This window comes from Perca flavescens, chromosome 7, assembly GCF_004354835.1.
Source record: "Perca flavescens isolate YP-PL-M2 chromosome 7, PFLA_1.0, whole genome shotgun sequence".
Classification (NCBI taxonomy): domain Eukaryota; kingdom Metazoa; phylum Chordata; class Actinopteri; order Perciformes; family Percidae; genus Perca; species Perca flavescens.
The window spans coordinates 28,436,876-28,455,002 of NC_041337.1; the positions used below are offsets into that span (position 1 = coordinate 28,436,876).

Below are 18,127 nucleotides of genomic sequence, written 5' to 3' on the forward strand. Positions count from 1 at the left end.
GCCTGTGTGGTAAAAGCTGCCCACTGTTTATACTGTGCTGCTCACTTGTGTTACACATCTACCAAATAGTTTCAACTCCTTCTGGTCAAGGCAATGGGATTGAGCAGAGACGTAGAGTTCTAAAAAAAAGAGCTGTTCGCTTTGTTTGGCTTTGCTTCTGTCACCACTGCTGGCTTGTAAAACAGACACATGCACTCAGGTGTGTGTGTGTGTGTGTGTGTGTGTGTGTGTGTGTGTGTGTGTGTGTGTGTGTGTGTGTGTGTGTGTGTGTGTGTTAAAACCACACACGATTATTTTGCACAGGATGCTGGCTTGGTAACTATTTGTATTTTTTAAGTGTTGTCAAAGATGATCATTTTATGAAACTTCATACAGTATATGCTGTCAAACTCTTTAGGATGATTGGCGTCAATGACTGAATATTGATTATTCTGTTTTATTCTTCTTCTTCGTCTTCTTATTATTCTTATTATTCTTCTTCTTATTATTATTATTATGGCCAAGCAAGCTTTAACTGCAAAGCCTTCAGGCAGCAGCAGTTAAGGTTGAAAGCGGTGTCCGAGGACCTGCAGTTTTGGATTTCACTTACTAGGCTGTTTCAGATGACAGTTTCAGTTTCTAGACCTCAAGCTTAGGCCCCACCATGCCCATGGTTTCACATCCCAATTACTGCAGTTAAGAATTCACAATAGGCCTCAATAAGCTTCAGGGTGTAAATTCAGTTGCAGCTGTGATATTGTGTATACATTGTTGTCTACAGTATCCTGCATAAATAATTCATTTCAGGCTACAGTGTTTTCACTTGCCCAGGTGTCATATTACGTATAGTAAAGAAAACTAAACGGCAGCTCGACAAAAGCTTCTGTTTTAGTAATGGGGTTGTTTTGTCTTGTTGCACAGCGTGATGCTGTCACCTAGGAAAAAGGAAGTATCCTGTGCTGGCATGCTATTTTTCCCCCACTATGATGTAGATTACTTTGTAAAAGAGAAGTGTGGCAAATTATGTTTAAGAATACTAAAGCACATAGCGATTCAAAAAGCTTCATGAGAATCTGTATTGTTGCAGTTACACTTCACCATGAAATAGCAAATGCTGATGTTTTCTACTAATAATAATGATGAGCAATGGCAGCTTTGGAAGTGCAGTTATCCACCACTTTTCTTGAGGTATAGTACAACTGAATCTCATTAGACTTTAGTAACTGGAGCCTTCTCCCCAGTTTTCTGCCCTGCACTGTGAATCTTCCCCCTATCAGTTCTCTCAGTGGATTTCTCAAGTTTGCCATCTAGTAAAATATGGTATCGAGTCCCCGTTGTGCAACCCTGACCTGTATTTTTCTCCTGTTTTGCAGAGGGAGAGTTTCTCAGTGTATGGCGAGTACTGCAGTAACCATGAGAAGGCTTTGCGGCTTCTCATGGAGCTCAACAAAATCCCCAACATCAGGACCTTCTTGCTGGTAAGTCGCCACAGCGCCTCTCCTCTGCCCTGCTTATCTTGCCTATCCTTTGCACAGCTTCTCCACTCCTCATGCCATCACATTTGTCTTTATTTAGCATTTTTATGGGTTTCCTTCCTATTCCTACTATGACTCTGACTTCTCTCCTCTTAATTATGTATAAATGATATCCATATTTTCATTATATCATGTCACATTAGTCTTATGTTTCCTTTCCCCTAGTAGTGGTCTGACTTGTGTTTGTCCATATAACCCTCGTACCTTATTGTCTTTTCTGGTATATTTGACTACCTTTGCCCTACATTTTTTCCTCCTGTGAGTCTCTTCTCACTTATTTATTTTTCTGTCATCTGTCCATCCTCCTCATTTTCCTTCCATCATAGCACCTCCATTTCCATGTTAACACTTTAATAAAAGGGCAGAAACCATAACCAGGTCAGAGGGTTCTTCCTGCCAGGACAGGATGCGACCACCATCAAGGTCACTGATGTGTCGCTCTTGTCGTGTTTCCGCTGCCAGCTGTTTCTGTGTTCCACCCAAACCTTTGGGCTCTGGACAATGAACTTAGAATGATGACGGGGCCTTTGAGCGAGGGGCCAAACCAATGAAAGCATCTGCAGATTCTGGGCCAGCCAGCTGTGGAGTGTTGGCAGCCTTTTTAGGATTGGCCGAAAGATCTGAAGCCCTCCGTTTGTCGCTGCCTGATGGTTTGCTTCCATAGAATTATTCTGACCCACAGGACTGGAAACAGTGGGATCAGAGTGTTGCTGTGTGCTTTGGCTTTTTGCCTTCCTGGCCCAGTGATGCAGTGGTTAATTGGTTAGGTATTGTGCGACATGGATGCTTCCAAAATAAAATCACTACACAACATCTGGTTATGTACTAAAACAGTTGTCAGACCTGCTTAGTATAATCTCAAATATTGGACTAGCTCTTGTGCTTTTAGTAGCAACTATGAGCAAAATAGAAACAAGATTGGTTTACCCCCAAATATTCTATTTACGAAGTTAACAAAGAGAAAATTTATGATATGTGATTCTTCTGCAGAATAGCAGAATAATAGAGGACACAGAGTGAAAGTTTTGCAGTTCTTGAAGTGGGGACCATTGTAAATCGTTGTCATTGCTGTTAATGGCAGTGTAACATTAGTGTAACAGCCTTAGGCTTCTTTTCAGTTCTTTTTAATTCCAGTGGATTTTCTTTTTTCTGGATTTTATGCTAATTGATTCACACAAGGAAGAGAGCTTTTGAAATTGTATGTAGAAATGAAGTGCTAATTGCGATGGAAAGAGAGAAGTGAAGTGAAAGCAAAAGGAGGTCAGAGTGAGAGAGCAGAGGGAATTCTGGCTTAAGGCTGGCAGATTACAAATAAGAAGAAGATCAGAGGAAAGAAGAAATGGAAGTCAGGGAAGATTTAGACAGAAATGCTGGTGTGGGAGAGAAATTCTGCGGAATCCCAAAGTTCTGCAGTCATGATCAGTTGCATTTCTGCTTCTTATTTTTCATCACTAATATCCCCAACCATCCTCTCTTGCTCTGTGTAGAGCTGAGAGGAATTGCCATATGATTATAATGCTCTAAACTGATCTCCTGCCTCCTTTCCCACTGGAGAACACTCAAGTGGTTTATCTGCATGGCTGATTTTGATCTTTCATCCCATGAGCTCATAGCATACTGACAGGCTGCGTTCCTACAAAATACAAGGCACGGAGAAACCATGACTGTAACTGTAACCCCCCACTTCTGAAGAGAAGCCCTCCTGTCAACTGGTTCTGGGGGGGGGCAGTTTCTTAAACCCCAAATCTTCTGGTGAATGAGAACACATTTTAGAGGTTTCTCCGTGATCCTTTCGATGAAAAGCGTGGCTATTTTGGAGGGTTTTTCAGTGGCACAGTTGAAGGAATGTGGAATAGTTACAGACATGGAGTGTGTCTAAATAGGCCAGCTTAAAAAGGACACTGAAGTGTTTTTTTGTTTTAAGCTCCTGAATCTCCCTCTTTTCTGAAAGAGACGCAGAAAGAAAATGATCTTTTGGTGAACATAAAATAAGTGCTACCAACATACTCCATGCATTCATATGAATTAAGATACTAAAATAAAAACTTGACACACAAGACAATGCAGTACTCTGTATACGTAAAAATACACCTGGGTCAACCTAAATCTGAAAATGTGGCTGAAACGGACCATAAAGTTCTACTGGCAGTAGTAAACGCCATAGACTTGCTGAATAAAAGCTTCAGTGACAGGATGTTGTCATCAGTGGTAAAGCTTTTCCAATTACAGCTATCGTGGTTTGGACCTACCAAAATTGAGGTTGTGCAAGAGGTGACCGAAGTCATGTAACAATGTAATTAAATGAAAACATTAATACAAGGCATAAAGAAGACTAAGAAATAAGACTAAGAAATAAATACTTGTGCATTTCTTTTTTTTTTTTTTTTTTTTTTTGGGGGCTTTTCCCTTTATTAGAAAGTGGATAGATATGAAAGGGGGACACGCAGCAAAGGGCAGCAGGGCGGATTCAAACCCTGCGCCACTGCAGGACTCAGCCAACATGGGGAGAACGTTTTACTGGGTGAGCTAGAGGCCACCCCAATACTTGTGCATTTCTAACACGAAATACATTACTAGCCTTACATAATTATTGTTTAAAGTCGCTCACTATATTGATTCTTTATACCATATTGAGACTAAATACATGTCTTTCTGTGCCAGCAAAGCATTTACTTCATAATTGCACATGTATTGTTTTTTAGTAGGAAGCGCATGTTTCAATCTGCAAACAGTTTTAATAATTTGTTTATAAAAGCAGAAGCCATATGGAAAATGAACCACACCTAAGGCTTTGCTCCCACACAAACCAAGACAGATTAGTCGTGTGCACCTGGACCTGTTATAGATCTGCTGCCAGTGCAACAGACTGTGACTGAATGGAAATGACGACAATAGTCAATTAAAGTCTGTTTATTGCTGAAAAAAAAAACACAAGAAGGATGAGACGGCAATGAAAACAGCTGCAAATGCTCTAAAATAGACCGATGCTGTGTTAGATAATAAACATTTTTTAATGAGTTTTTGTATTGTTTGAAAAGTTAAATGGACTAATCTATGCTATAACTGAACCAAGATGAACTTTGAAAGAACAAGACTTAACAAAGAAATATCAGATTTTGTTCACCTCTTTAATTCATTCCACCGGTAGTCTATATCGACGACGTTTCATTTACGGGATTGTTCCGGTGCCGCCAAAGGTTCCGCTGTCGGGCCGGATGTCCCTTTACTTACCGCTTTCTTTGTGTTGGCATTCTAAACTCTGGTCTATTTGGAAAACATCCTCCGAGCTACAACCGACAATCAAATTATATTTATCCTTTTTTGAGTAAAATTCTCATCACACACTCGACAGCCATTTTAATTCCAGAGCTCGCCTCCCGTGCACACGTTCAACCAAAACAAGTTCCTTCCCGAGGCTATTTGGCAGGGGCACCGTACCTGCGTCCGGCCATGCGTCCGGTGCTTAGCGCCGCCCAAGGCGATTGTTAAAGTTTAAAGAAATGCCAATAAGTTACTCAAGGGGTTTTTATGGTTGTTTGTTATGTTTTCTGTTTGTATTTCCATTTTTCTTGTATTTTAATTTGTTGTATTGTATTACATTTCATTGTGAAGCACTTTTTTTTTTTATCTGTGTTAGGTGCTTTACAAATAAACTTTACTTATTTACTTACAATAAACCAGAACATGTTTTTCTCCTATCCCGGAATGTTGTGTGGACTAGCCAGACCTTCCGCCGCCGCAGCGTGGTGGACGAAGGCAATGCGAGTGTATTCCACTGGTAACGGGACAGGAAGTAAAGCTAAAGAAAAGGCTAACACTTTGTCCAGACAAAACTGGACTCATCAGCACATTTTCCTCTCTAAATTCTTTGGTTTTCATGTTTGTACATTCTTAACTTGCTCGGTTAGTAAATGTAAGTGTGAACATTGGTTTGTAATATTGTTTGTTTGCGTTTTTTCTTCAGCACTGTATGCTACTCGGAGGGAAGAAAAGCACAGATATTCCTCTGGAGGGTTACCTTCTCTCTCCCATTCAGAGGATCTGCAAGTACCCTCTGCTGCTGAAGGTACTCATTTTATATTGTTAGCAAAATCTCCATACCTTTTGGCATTTCAAGGCACCCAATCTACCCAATGTACTAGTTTATTTGTCTGCAGAGGTGGCAGGATTTGGACTCGCGTAGAAGAGGTTGTTGTTCAGGGTCACAGTACTATACGTCAAGTCCCTCCAAGACTAAAGTGTTTTTATGTGCCTACTTCTGGGCACATGAAAACTTCTACAGTTTTTGTTTTAAAACTCAGCCCAAATACCCGTTTCCCAATCTAGGAGCTGCTGAAGCGGACCCCTAAGAAGCATGCTGACTATCCAGCAGTGGAAGAGGCTCTGCAGGCCATGAAGGCTGTCTGCTCCAACATCAATGAGACCAAGAGGCAGATGGAGAAACTGGAGGCTCTGGAACAGCTGCAGTCCCACATTGAGGGCTGGGAGGTGAGAGCAAGTAGGACTGAGTGAGCGGGAATGAGAAAGTGTCAGACCGTAGTCATGAAGAGACTGGTATGTCACAGGGATGCAAGATAAAGGGCCAATTAAATAAGGAAATAGTTATTGCTTGCTTGAGAAGTGAAACCTTGAGAGCTGAAAGATGATGATTAAACGACGAGGGGTATTTCTGTGACATTCAGAGGGTAAAAATGATAGCGTCCTGAAATGCAGCACAATTATGATTTCGTACAAGGTCCAAAGAAGCAAGATTCCTGTAACCTAACTACGACAAACACAGCCAAACTTACGTATTTTAAGAAGAGCTCAAGCACCACGGTCCCCATTTATCTTGAAGAGTTAAGAACTATTGCAGCCAAATCACTGCTCTGAGCACAGGGGCCACGGATGGGGCTTGGGAGCCGAGCGAAGGGTCCAGTGCATTTTTCACGCCTCCCTCAACCACCACAACAGAGGCCTTGTCTTAGCAGGCACCAATGGGACAATCCACCCACACAGGGTGCCAATGGGGATGCCAAAAGGCATACTGCCCAATCAGAAGAGACCTAGGAAGCAGAGCTCCAGTCTCACATGCACTGGGAGGGTTATATGAGGGGACCTTTTGGAGGGGGGAGGGGGGGAGACGTCCCACTATTTGCTTGCCAAAACAGGCCCCACTTCTCCCTTTCCCTCAGAAAAATGTCACAATTTGACACTGATAATTGGTTATTCAGTGTGGGTATAATGACAGTCAAAGACCCTACCAAATTCTGTTCTATGAATAATTAATTGTGTGTTTCTTTCTACTTTTCTTTTTTCATAAAATTTTAAATTTAACATCTTTGAGTTTTAGGCTGATAGTAGTTAAACATTGAACTTGAAGACATAACTTTAGGTTTTCTGGGAACCGGTGACAATGAATTGTTTAGGTTGGAAATAATAATGATTAATGGAAATAATGGTTGGAAGTATCTGGGAAATGGGATTTTTGAGACCGCCGCTGATTTTAGAGATTACAGACATGACGGTAGCTTTTTGAACTGGAATGAAAATAGACCTTTTCTATGTGGATTGTGCACCAATATGACCTATGCAAAGGCACTCAGAAGGCTGCTTTCTTAAATAAATAACTGTATTAAAGAATATTTAACATTATTATAAATTATACATACAATGTATTACAATGTCAACCAATTCTAGAAATGAAACCTGAGAAATTAAAGAATAAATAAAAATAAAATAGCTAAATAAACATCAGTACTGTATCTTCAGTGTTAGTCTATTGCTGACCATTTACATAAGGAACTACGTAATGACACTATCTCTAAAGCACCCAAGCATCGTTTCTGCATTTTATGTTCTGTAAAAATGTTTTTATATATGACAACATGTACGCTGATACCGATGGATATGTCTGTGATAGGCCAATATTGGTGTGTGGCTCTAGTTAGATACAATCCTAACAGCAAGTAGTATAGCTGTGAGTCACTTTAATGTGGGGTTAATGTTGGGCTAATTTACCTAAATTGCTTGAACATGAATGATTATTGAGCTCAAATGATATTGGTCATTAAACAGATCACAGCCATTAGATTGCAGCCAAATTAATTTGATTGAAAACCTTTAACTGTTGTTTTTGTGGCCCTAGACAGGCAATTTCTCTTTGCTCTTCCTCTGAACAACTCAGTAGAAGCTCAGAAAGGCACTTCACCCTGCCCCTGCCTCCCCACCCCCCCACAGAGCCTTCAACCTTATAGCATTAGCCTCGCTCTTATTTCCTCTCTTCAGCCACTCTCCAGGCTAATCACCTCCAGCTATAATGGAAGAGGCCTCCAGTAGCGCCAAATCAGGCACAGGCGCATTACCGCTGCTCAGATACACTGTGTACGCGCGTACACACGTGCACGCACATACACGTCACTTTGTATTTCTATTGTGGTACGCTTTCATATACATTATAAATGCAGGAAAGACACGTAGACACTAGAGCTGTCCTCGACTAAAGAAATTCTTAGTCGACTAACACTTATACAATTTTGTCGACTAATCGATTAGTTGATTTAATTGACAAAGCCGTGCGCTTTGAGAGGTGGTTAAGACTAGAAAAGCACAATATAAATGTAGTTAATTAACCATCTGTAAAACTGAGTTTCTCCACAATTAATCCTGCAAAAGCGCCACTTTAAATCTTGTGTTTACCATAAATGTGCTCAGAAGTTTCTTGGAAATGAGTAATTAAGCATGAATAAGCATAAAAAATTACTAATCGACTAAAGAAATCTTAGTCGACTAAGACCAAAACGACGGATTAGTCGACTAATCGACTAAGAGGTGGCAGCCCTAGTGATACGCCTGCAAACACACATTACAACGCTCAAAGACAACAGCCATTGGCACAAGCAAGCCGCTTAATTCTCATACACTCACACATAGTCATGCCAACCCCCACCTCAGGTTAGTGCAGTTAACACGAGGTTGAATCGATCGTCTGAAACACGATCCCCTCCCCCAGACTCGGTATGCACCTTGAGAAAAAGTTCCGAGAATAATTTTCTCTCTACGAACTTTGGAGCAATGAACATCCATCATGAATATATACTCATGGGAATCAATTATGGATGCTCGAGAGGGGGTGTGGCCAGCGGGGGGTTTCCACTGGTCTCTGGTGGACCCATGTCAGAAACATCAAAGACAACAGCAAAGTCCAAGTCTGGTGTGTGTGTGTGTGTGTGTGTGTGGTGAGGGGTGGTGGGGGAGTTTGTCCTAAGTCAGCACATGGGTGTATTTAGTTCCAGATGAATGGAGTGGAATGATCCGTTTAACAATGAGTAATGTGATGTCTTTTGTTTAATTTAATGTTTTAGTAGCCATGTTTTGACAGCTTGGTGGGCAGCATGTTTATCTACTCCTGCTCACTTGAGGAAGTTATCCATGTTAAATTAAATCTCTCACCTTTAATATTTTCACGGTTATTTGAATTTTGACAGTAGGAAACAAATTGAACGAACATGTGAGTGCATGGTTGCTCATGCATGAATGTGAAAGCGGTTACTGTTCCCTAGTTGGAAATGTGGAAACACTGAAAATGATTTTCTAAAACAAATTATGTCTAAATAATGTTAGTAATTGGTACTGAAGTTCAGCCACTTTTGTGAAAAGGTTAATTAGACACCATGCTGTGGTCAATCAACAAGATATTTTTCCTAACGGGTCCAGATTGCTGTCAACAACCTTGTTAGCAAAGACCGGAAGGGCTAATTATTAATTTTCTAAATTTCAGTAATACGTTCAAAATGAGACCAAGTACTACTTAACTGATGATTAATGTAATTCAGACATTTCAATACAGAAAATGTGGCATTATATGTTGGAACAGAGAAACATTGAACTTGCTTCAGCTCTTGCAGTGTTAACTGTGAAAGACCAGTGTTTGTGTCATTCTGCTGATTATTTTGGTCTTAACGGGATTTGATAGCTGACAAGAGACGGCTTTTAAGGCCCGATCATATCCAGTGAAAGTGGTAGGCTGCAGAGTAACATAATACATTTTTCTGAATAAGTACAAGGGAGTTGACAAGTCTTTTACTTTACAATTCTTTTTAAATTGACAAAGGGACGAAGCATTTGATCAGAATAAGGCTTAAGCACTTCCACCTACAGTCTGTACCATGTCATGAATCCTGTGTTTCCTTCCTCTATGCATATACAGCTGTATTTGTATGTGTATGAATGCAGGCATGTATTTGTAGCTTGGGTGTACACGTGTTTACATCCTGTGAAGAGAATAAAAAGGCTTTGTTAGTTCCAGAGCCCCACAGGAAACTATATGTAGGCCAATGTAACAGTTATGCAGAGCTTCTCCTGCCACTTTAGTGTTTAGTGCTACCAATTAACTTACACATTATGAATTTGCAAAAAGGTTCAGTTTAAGACATCTTTACAGTAATGTTGGGGAAACTCTCCAGCTGCTATGTGTTGTAAACAACACACAGGAAGGCTTGGTTTAACTCATCACAATGATGACGATGAAATGAAAACATAAATGTTCACAATGTCAAAGTTGAATTTCATATTGTTTCACTGAGGTTGTGAACTCTTCAAGTTTTTATACAGACAACAATGTTTTGTTTGCAACTCCCCAATCTAGACTGAGAGTGCTATCGGAGTTTCCATGCCCTGCTCAAATAGTAAAAACTTGACCCAGAAGACTCTAGAAATGACAAACGGCCCTGTACGTGATAGATAAATCTGCCATCTTAAATTGCGTGTCACACTGAATGTTGTTACAGTAATAATGCCAGTAGCTAATCTCCTTTTCAATCTTTTTGATTTTCTTCTTCAGGGAACAAACCTGACAGATATCTGCACAGAGCTGTTGCTTCACGGAAATCTCCTTAAAATCTCAGCAGGCAATATCCAGGAACGTGTCTTCTTCCTGTTCGACAACCTTATGGTTTACTGTAAGAGAAAGTCCAGGTGAGAATGGAAACCGCCGGACTGTACAGCAGCTTCCAAAAGAAGGAGAAGGAACAGGAAAGCATTCAGAAATATGTTTATTGACTGCCTACTGGAGAGAAGCCATACATAGAAAATTGGAGCTAATGTCCTCATTCCTGTTTGTGTAGACAGGATTTTAGCATGCAAGAAAAACAGAAACAACTACACGTGTCTGCTGCTCCCATAGCTGTGTCTGCATCAACGGATGTTTTCCCTGTTGAGTGTAACCACAGTGTTGTCCCATTTTGTAGGGTTTCTGGAAAGAAGTCCACCAAGAGGACCAAGTCTATAAACGGGCCCCTCTATGTGTTCAGAGGCCGAATCAACACTGAGGTGATGGAGGTGGAAAATGTGGAAGATGGAACAGGTTTGTGTTGTCCCAGCAGCGCTACCTTTGGAGAGTGTCTCTATGTCCATTCATGCAACTTCTCATGAGTCTGTGGTTATTTCTGATGTAACTGCTATGTTACCCAAGCTCTTGGTTTGTTCATTTTGATGTCACGTGTACGAAAAATGACATTGTGCATTTACAGTAATAGTTAGACTTTCTTGTCTACAGTGCTATTTTTTTTAATTCACATTTTAGTTTATGAAACTGTGCCAGTTAGAAACTGGTGGTTGGATATGAACCAGGTACTTGTTGACAGTTTGGGTGGAGTATCATACTTGCACCTAGTTTCAAACAGGATGTAGCTCGCAACCTCACCTACCACCTTTTGATGTAAGCTATTCAGTAATGGGTTGAAGTGTTGTTACAAATCTGAAGTGCAAAAGCAAGCCTGAGCTGGGTGATAAACTTGATGTGCTCATGTATCGGGTTGTGATATTGTGCCAAAGATAAACGACTCGTCTAAGAACTTGTGATACGGTTATCGCCAAGCTTATTTTGCTGTTGTGGTTTGGTTGCAAAGCACAACGCTGGGTTTAGTAGAAACATTTTGTCTTCCTCTCGCTCACGTTTCCCCTTTTTTGTCTCTTTAATGCTGGCAGAATATTTTGCAAGCTCACATGTCCTTTTTTTTCTGCATGTTGGCTGCTTGCTGTCACATTTAGGCTGCTGAAGGGGAAACCACAAAGAAAAACATGCCTTATTCGCAGAACCGAGGGGTACCACATTGAAAATGCGTACATGTGTGAACTCTCAGATCACAGATGACCAGATTACTAAGTATATAAGATATGAAATGTGGGGTTATCATTGGATTTCTGTTGCAAATAATAAGAACAGATAACCCAGATTTCATAATCTATACATTATATGCTACTACCTTAAGTCAAACGGTTGTGGAATCTGATTCAAATAACAAAACGTTTGATTAATTTATTGTGAAATGAGTGGAAAGCTGTTCACCTTTTGCAAGCATTAAAAAATGTCATTTTCACTGACTCATGCACCTCTCTGTCTTGATAAATGCCACCTTAGCAGATCTCAGCATGTACTTACATCAAATTTTACGAGAATCTATCTTTTCCATCCCAGTGGCTAAAAGAGACTCGGCACAGTAGTATGTGTCCAAACCTAGTTCCATGCTCTCCCAGGTCAGCAGGAGCTGCTCCCTATGGGACCTGAAGTATCAGATCTATTTATATGACCTTTTGAGCGTGAGACTAATGCACCCCATTACCAGAGGCTTTTCATTATTCAGTAGCTGCTCACCTGCAGCTAAATGGATGATAAAATTAGAAAGGGATACGTGGAAAGATTTTGTTGAGTCAGTGAAAAGATTGCCTTTTCTACTCTTGTGGTGCATCATGTTTTTTATTTTAATTGGCTTGTAAATCATTGCTCGAGTAGTAAATTACTTTAGTTAGAGATAACTTTAATGCTATCTTATACAACATCTTTCAAGTGTGGTATGCGTATACTCAGTATTACTTTTCTTTACTTACTGAGGTCAGTGTAAACATGTCTGTGGTTTTTGTCTCATTCTCTCAAAATGAAAACCCTAAGAGAGAACATGAGAACAAGAGGAGAAAGAAAAACAAGCTTGACAAAAAAACTGTGAACCAGAGAGATAATTTACATTAGTACATTTTATTTTACGGAGATGATTTGTTTCAAGTATAACCCGAAAGGCCATTCCAATATAGGCCTGAAAAAAATGATAGCTCACCCTACTATGTAATAAAGTCTTTTCATTTTCATTAATTGTGACCCTTCTCCCATTTTAAAAATGAATTTCTTGATTACTTTTTTTTTTTTTTTTGCCTTGCAGCGGACTATCACAGCAACAACTACACAGTGACTAACGGATGGAAGATCCACAACACTGCTAAAAACAAGTGGTTTGTCTGCATGGCCAAACATGCAGAGGACAAGCAGAAGTGGCTGGACGCCATCTTGAGGGAACGGGAGCAGAGAGAATGTGAGTAACACTTTTTTAGGCAATATACGGCACTTCTAGTTTATGGGCCTGACTGTGCAAAACCAAAAATGTTCCTTTTTTTTAATACTAGAGTTCCCCTCATGGGAAATAATCTTGCTTAGAAAGACATGGCACCACAGACCATGTTTTACAAGGAAACTAACTAAGTGTGTGCAATTATTTTTTATTTAATGCTTTAATTGTTGTTATTGATGTATTGCAGGATTGTTAATGTTAACTGAGTGTACAGAAGTGCCTCCTGCTCTTCTCCTACCTCTGCTTTCCCATCCTCTCTTATTTGCCCTACATGTTGGTGTCACCTTAGATTCACAAACCATCAAGGCTCCCTCAGCTGGCACACAGTAACAAACACAGACTGTAGATGTGCTTATGACCTGGATGCAGTGTTTGTGTCCTACGGTTATGTCCCACCTTGAGCAAGCTGTCTGCCTTTGTTTAGTAAATAGAGGCTTAGGTGACATGACGTCTACAGTTGGCCTGGTTGACCTGTGCACTAAGCAGATTGCTACAACAATCTATTCTTCACGTAAAAAAAAAAAATCAAGGTATGAGACGAATCAAAGCCCTTTGTGTGAAGTGACTGATGTCTCATTAATAAACAGAAAACATGCTAAAAACAGCATCTTCGCTTTAAATAGAAGAGCTTTCGCTTGTCAAAGAAAGTGAACCTCAATTACGTCATACACGTGCATTTTAGATAATCTGGATCTATTTTTACTATAATGTGTGTGTGTGTGTGTGTGTGTGTGTGTTGCATAGACTTAAAGGCAGAGTTGCATCAATTTCGGCAGTATGTTTTGCAGCCATATAATGAATTGACGTGGAATTAGCTTTGGATTAGTGTGCAAAAAATGAAGTGTGTTTAGTCTCACCCAAAAGAAATACACTTCATTCATCGATGGTAAAAAATAAGCCCTACACAGCACCACATCCACTGATTTAAGATTAGCAATGCAAACTGATATTCTTGTTGCTCCTTCAGACTTCCCTCTTTTGCCTTAAATTGTGTTCCCACCTGTTCAGCACCAGCCACCTGCCTTTTGTTATGTTGTGTGCATTAGACAGTGTGAAAGGCTTTAACCAGATTTGGGGCTTCAGACAACTGGTCACCTGATAGCATTGATGGCAAACAATCAAAATTGAATCCCTAAAGCTATTTGAACATTACTTGACTGAATACATCTCAAAGGTTCAGCTGCCCATGATGCGTCTTAGCGGAGTACAACTGTCAACATAAACATTTGCATTTTTGTGAATTAGTCTGCGTACATTCACATGTAATAAGCATCCTCAGCGGAGGTTGACGTCATCAGCATCTGATTCTGTGATAAAAGGGTTTCAGAGTAGGAATAAGTATGAAGGAGTGTGCTGCAGCTTGTGGTGTTTGGTTTCAACCCGGCGGAAATCAACCTGAGGCTAACAGATGCCAGATCAGTCACAGTGCCCAATTTCCCTACACTCTCCCGTTATATTACCCTCTCCACAGTATACTCTGCTCTCAGTGTGCTTACCTTTCTCTCAACCTCTTAACTACAGTCTAGACAGCTACAGTACATGATACAGTTTTCTTGCAATAAATCCTGGCAACGTTTTCTTTTTCATGTCTCCCCCTTCATGCGTTATTGCCTTTCCTGACATGCCTTGTTTAATGTGACCTTTTCCATGTATTGCTGTGGTCCTTCCGTGTGCTGGACATGTGGCTCTCTTGAACCCTCCTAAAAGACTGCCAGCTGGAGGTGTTTTGTCTTATCACTGTTTTAATGGCAGTTTAGGGAAAATGCGTGGGTCAGATAATGCGATAGGGCATTAGCTCATGCCAATGAGTTCAGGAAGACAAGGAGCAGTACAAGACAAACTCTGACAGCTGGAACAGAAGCTGAGGGGCCTCTGCGCTGGACAGGGCCCGTCTGTTGTTCAATGACACTCATTGTTTAAGTCTACTCCAGCTGCTGTCAAATGTAATATAACCCCACCTCCATCACAGGCTGCCAGTGCAGAACCCCGGAGACTTAAGAGTTAGCAGTGTAACTTTTTACATTGTTTGTCTCACCCCTCTGTTGGTCCGGCTTCCACCACAACACTTCTACTTTCAAAGCCATAAGTTTGATTGGATTGCATAGTTTGCAGTGGACAGCCGAGAGTCCGAGAATATTAAGGACCCTGGCACTCCAAGCTGACCTCAAAGAAATAGTGACAAAGGTTAAGTGATCAAATGCCTTGCGTTGCCGCACATTTCCTCGTGCCTTCTGTTCATATTTGCAGATAAAGTCACTTCAAAGGCTACAGCCAAATGCCAGATGACCGCCAGCATGTACATATGTTCTGCGGCTGCATGAGAGGAAATAACTAGTCAGCAGTTTGTATTTGTAGTCCAAAAAACATCTTGGAAAGACAAACAAAGTCACCTGCCATATTCAAGCCAAAAAGATAAGGAGAAGCGCCACTAAATGGGCAAATTCATTGATTCGCTAGGCTGAGCAGCCCCTCAGCAAGGCTCACTGGCACATTTGTTAACAACGGAAGATTGTCAACTTGTGTGTGTTAGGGTCCGAAGAGAAAGCAAGGTGGTTGACGAGTGACAAAGATCCCAAGTTAGATCGGTTTCCAGCTGTCCCAAATAAGTTCTCTGTCAAGCGTATTGCAACGTGATCAGAATACTATATAGTCGAGTTCAGCTGCTTGATGTGTTGCTCCGTAGAGTTAAGCAGCTTAGGGCGCCACAGTGCAGCAGAGTTGAGTTGCCCAGAGTCAGAAAGTCTCACAGTGCGGTTCAGAAGTTCATCAAACCCCACGATGAGGTTAAGCGGCTCAAACTGTGAACTTACTGGAGAGGTTTTTACTGGGGCAGCGAGCCTTACAATGGGCCCTCACATGTAGTGCTTTACAATAGAGGAATAATAGTTAACAAACCAACACAGAAACAAGATCAGGATCACACTGCCCTCCTGAACTTTACTTACTCCAAAAACAACTTGTCTAGGAGAGATTACCATCTGGGTTTGTTTCACAAGGTTGTGGCAGCCCCATGCCGCCATGCTCTGTTCCTGGCTTCATTCCATCTGCACAATACCAGAACACAACCGGGCCGTCCAGGCAAAGGTCCATTTGTTTCTTCTAACAGCACCATGACGGCCTTTGCCTTTTGGCTTTGACACGTGTGGAAGCTGTGGAAAGCAAGTAGAATTGTTTTTGTCCAGTAATGGGTCTGCTGTATTTTTCTTGCCATTGGGATACAGTCACTGTTTTTACAGAAAAGTTTCTCATTCGGTTGATGGGTAGGTTGACAAATCCTCTTAGATCTGACTTTTTTTTCTCTTTTGTTTGTAGCTCTCAAGCTTGGAATGGAGCGGGACGCCTACGTGATGATTGCAGAGAAGGGGGAGAAGCTCTACCACATGATGATGACCAAGAGTCGGCACCTGATTAAGGATCGGCGCAGGAAGCTCAGCATTGTACCCAAGTGCTTCATGGGAAAGTGAGTTTCTTTGCTTCTTTGGTGCCTGGTTTCTTCAGGTTCCAAGAATGTGCTGCAATGCTATGCTGTTCACAGGGGGATCTTTACAAATTGTTGTTACGTAAGATCAGCAGGCTTTCAAAAGAGCTGGTATCCAGTCTCCCCAAGTCTTGGCAAGATGCCTAAACTGTATTATCCCTGCATCCTCTTTTCCATAATGAGTCTCCTCTCATGGTTCATAGAAAAGACCAAGTTGCTTCCCACACACTCATATCATCGAGCACACACTCACACACCCAGACTTTCATTTGCAAACTGAAGCTCTGCAACAAGCCCCACCCCCCTTTTGGTCCCCTCGATGTTCAGTACAATGAATAGACAATGAAAGACTTGCTTGAGCGTCCCTCAGGCCAGCGGTTGTGAGATCCTGAGCAGCAATGAAAATTCTTTCCGGCACCATTTTAGGGATAAATAAAAATAAAACTAGGCAAGACTACGATGGAGACCGATGACTGTAAAGAGAAACCAGGAAGCTACCATTAATGTCTGCAAAACTGCCAACATGGCCTTTCAGTATATTACAAATTATATAATGCATCACCCATGTTTTTCGAGGGGTAAATGCAGTGGACGATAACACTGCATCAGCTGCTGCCAAGAAGCAAATTTAATGGCTCGCTCAAATATGTAATGGTGTTTCGGGGAGACATGTTCCATCGTGGTGGCGTCACATGAAGTCTTTGTCTGGGTGTTTTCTTCTCTCGGTTTAATGTACCTCACTAGACGGTCAGGATCCTGAGACCTTCCAGGAATTACATCCAGCCATAATGTGTATGTCAGCACTCCCTGTCAGAGTATACTGTGTTAAGTTTTTAGTATCCTCACAGAAGTAATGCTTTTTCTTGCCCCCATCCACTTGTAGGTCAGAGTCAGAACATTGGCTGTCGAGCTGGTTTAAATTTCAGTATTTGCCAACATGGATGCTTCTTTTCTCAGACAATCCTTTTTCAGTCACTCCCTTCCTCCTTTGCCTCATCCGTGTGGTAAAAGTTTGTCTGTTTTTCACTTTCTATCATCTCCCACTTTCTTCACTTTATCACTCAGTCATTTCCTGCCGATGAGTGCAACCTGCATTAGCTCTGCATTTGTCCCGCTGATGAAATTAGCAGCGTCCATAGTTTGAGTGCTTATTGCATTAAACAGAGATGCTGACTGCTGGTTTGATAGCACCCTGTTGTCTTGAGAGCGTCATTCCATCATTTGTCTGCTATCTACATTGGAAGGTGGTTGGTGTTACCTCGCGTTACATTTTTTTATTGCTACTTTTTTTGGTTGTGCCAGTGCTGGCCTGGCATCTTTTGTGGGGATTTAAAGTCCTAATTTTCTTGTTTTGTCCATTCCTACTTTTTTTGTGCAAAGAGGAGAGCTGATGCTAGGTGGGGATGGAATTAGATCTCCCTGCTCCATTTCTGGGTTAGCTTCTGTTTCACTAAGCTTTGGTTCTCAAATCTATTTTCTCACCCAATTCCATAACGTGTGTTTCTTCTGAGCAGGTTTTGAACATGTAGTGTCTTCCTACCTTAAACAAGACAAAATCAAGTACACTATAAAAAGTCAGTATTCATACTTGCGTGCACTTGATGCACACTATTGTCCCACAATGCAATTCACAATTGAAATGCAGCTGGAACAAATTAAGATAAATGACAAATGGTGGTGAGATGGCTCCAAAAAGATCTTAGAAAACAAACAAACACAGACAAGTGTTTGGGGGGAAAAGAAAATCTCTTTGTGAA

At 41.1% G+C, this 18,127-nt stretch overlaps 1 protein-coding gene across 2 annotated transcripts in view; it reads left to right on the top strand.

Annotated features, from left to right (window-relative positions):
• Nucleotides 1–18,127, top strand: part of prex1 (phosphatidylinositol-3,4,5-trisphosphate-dependent Rac exchange factor 1) — an 86,479-nt gene that overhangs the window by 26,099 nt on the left and 42,253 nt on the right. For both annotated transcript variants that reach the window (XM_028583301.1, XM_028583302.1), the window contains exons 5-11: nucleotides 1,353–1,457; nucleotides 5,479–5,580; nucleotides 5,841–6,002; nucleotides 10,336–10,469; nucleotides 10,742–10,857; nucleotides 12,707–12,856; nucleotides 16,205–16,352. In XM_028583301.1, coding sequence (XP_028439102.1) covers nucleotides 1,353–1,457; nucleotides 5,479–5,580; nucleotides 5,841–6,002; nucleotides 10,336–10,469; nucleotides 10,742–10,857; nucleotides 12,707–12,856; nucleotides 16,205–16,352 — 917 coding nt within the window. The remainder of the gene's footprint in view (nucleotides 1–1,352; nucleotides 1,458–5,478; nucleotides 5,581–5,840; nucleotides 6,003–10,335; nucleotides 10,470–10,741; nucleotides 10,858–12,706; nucleotides 12,857–16,204; nucleotides 16,353–18,127) is intronic.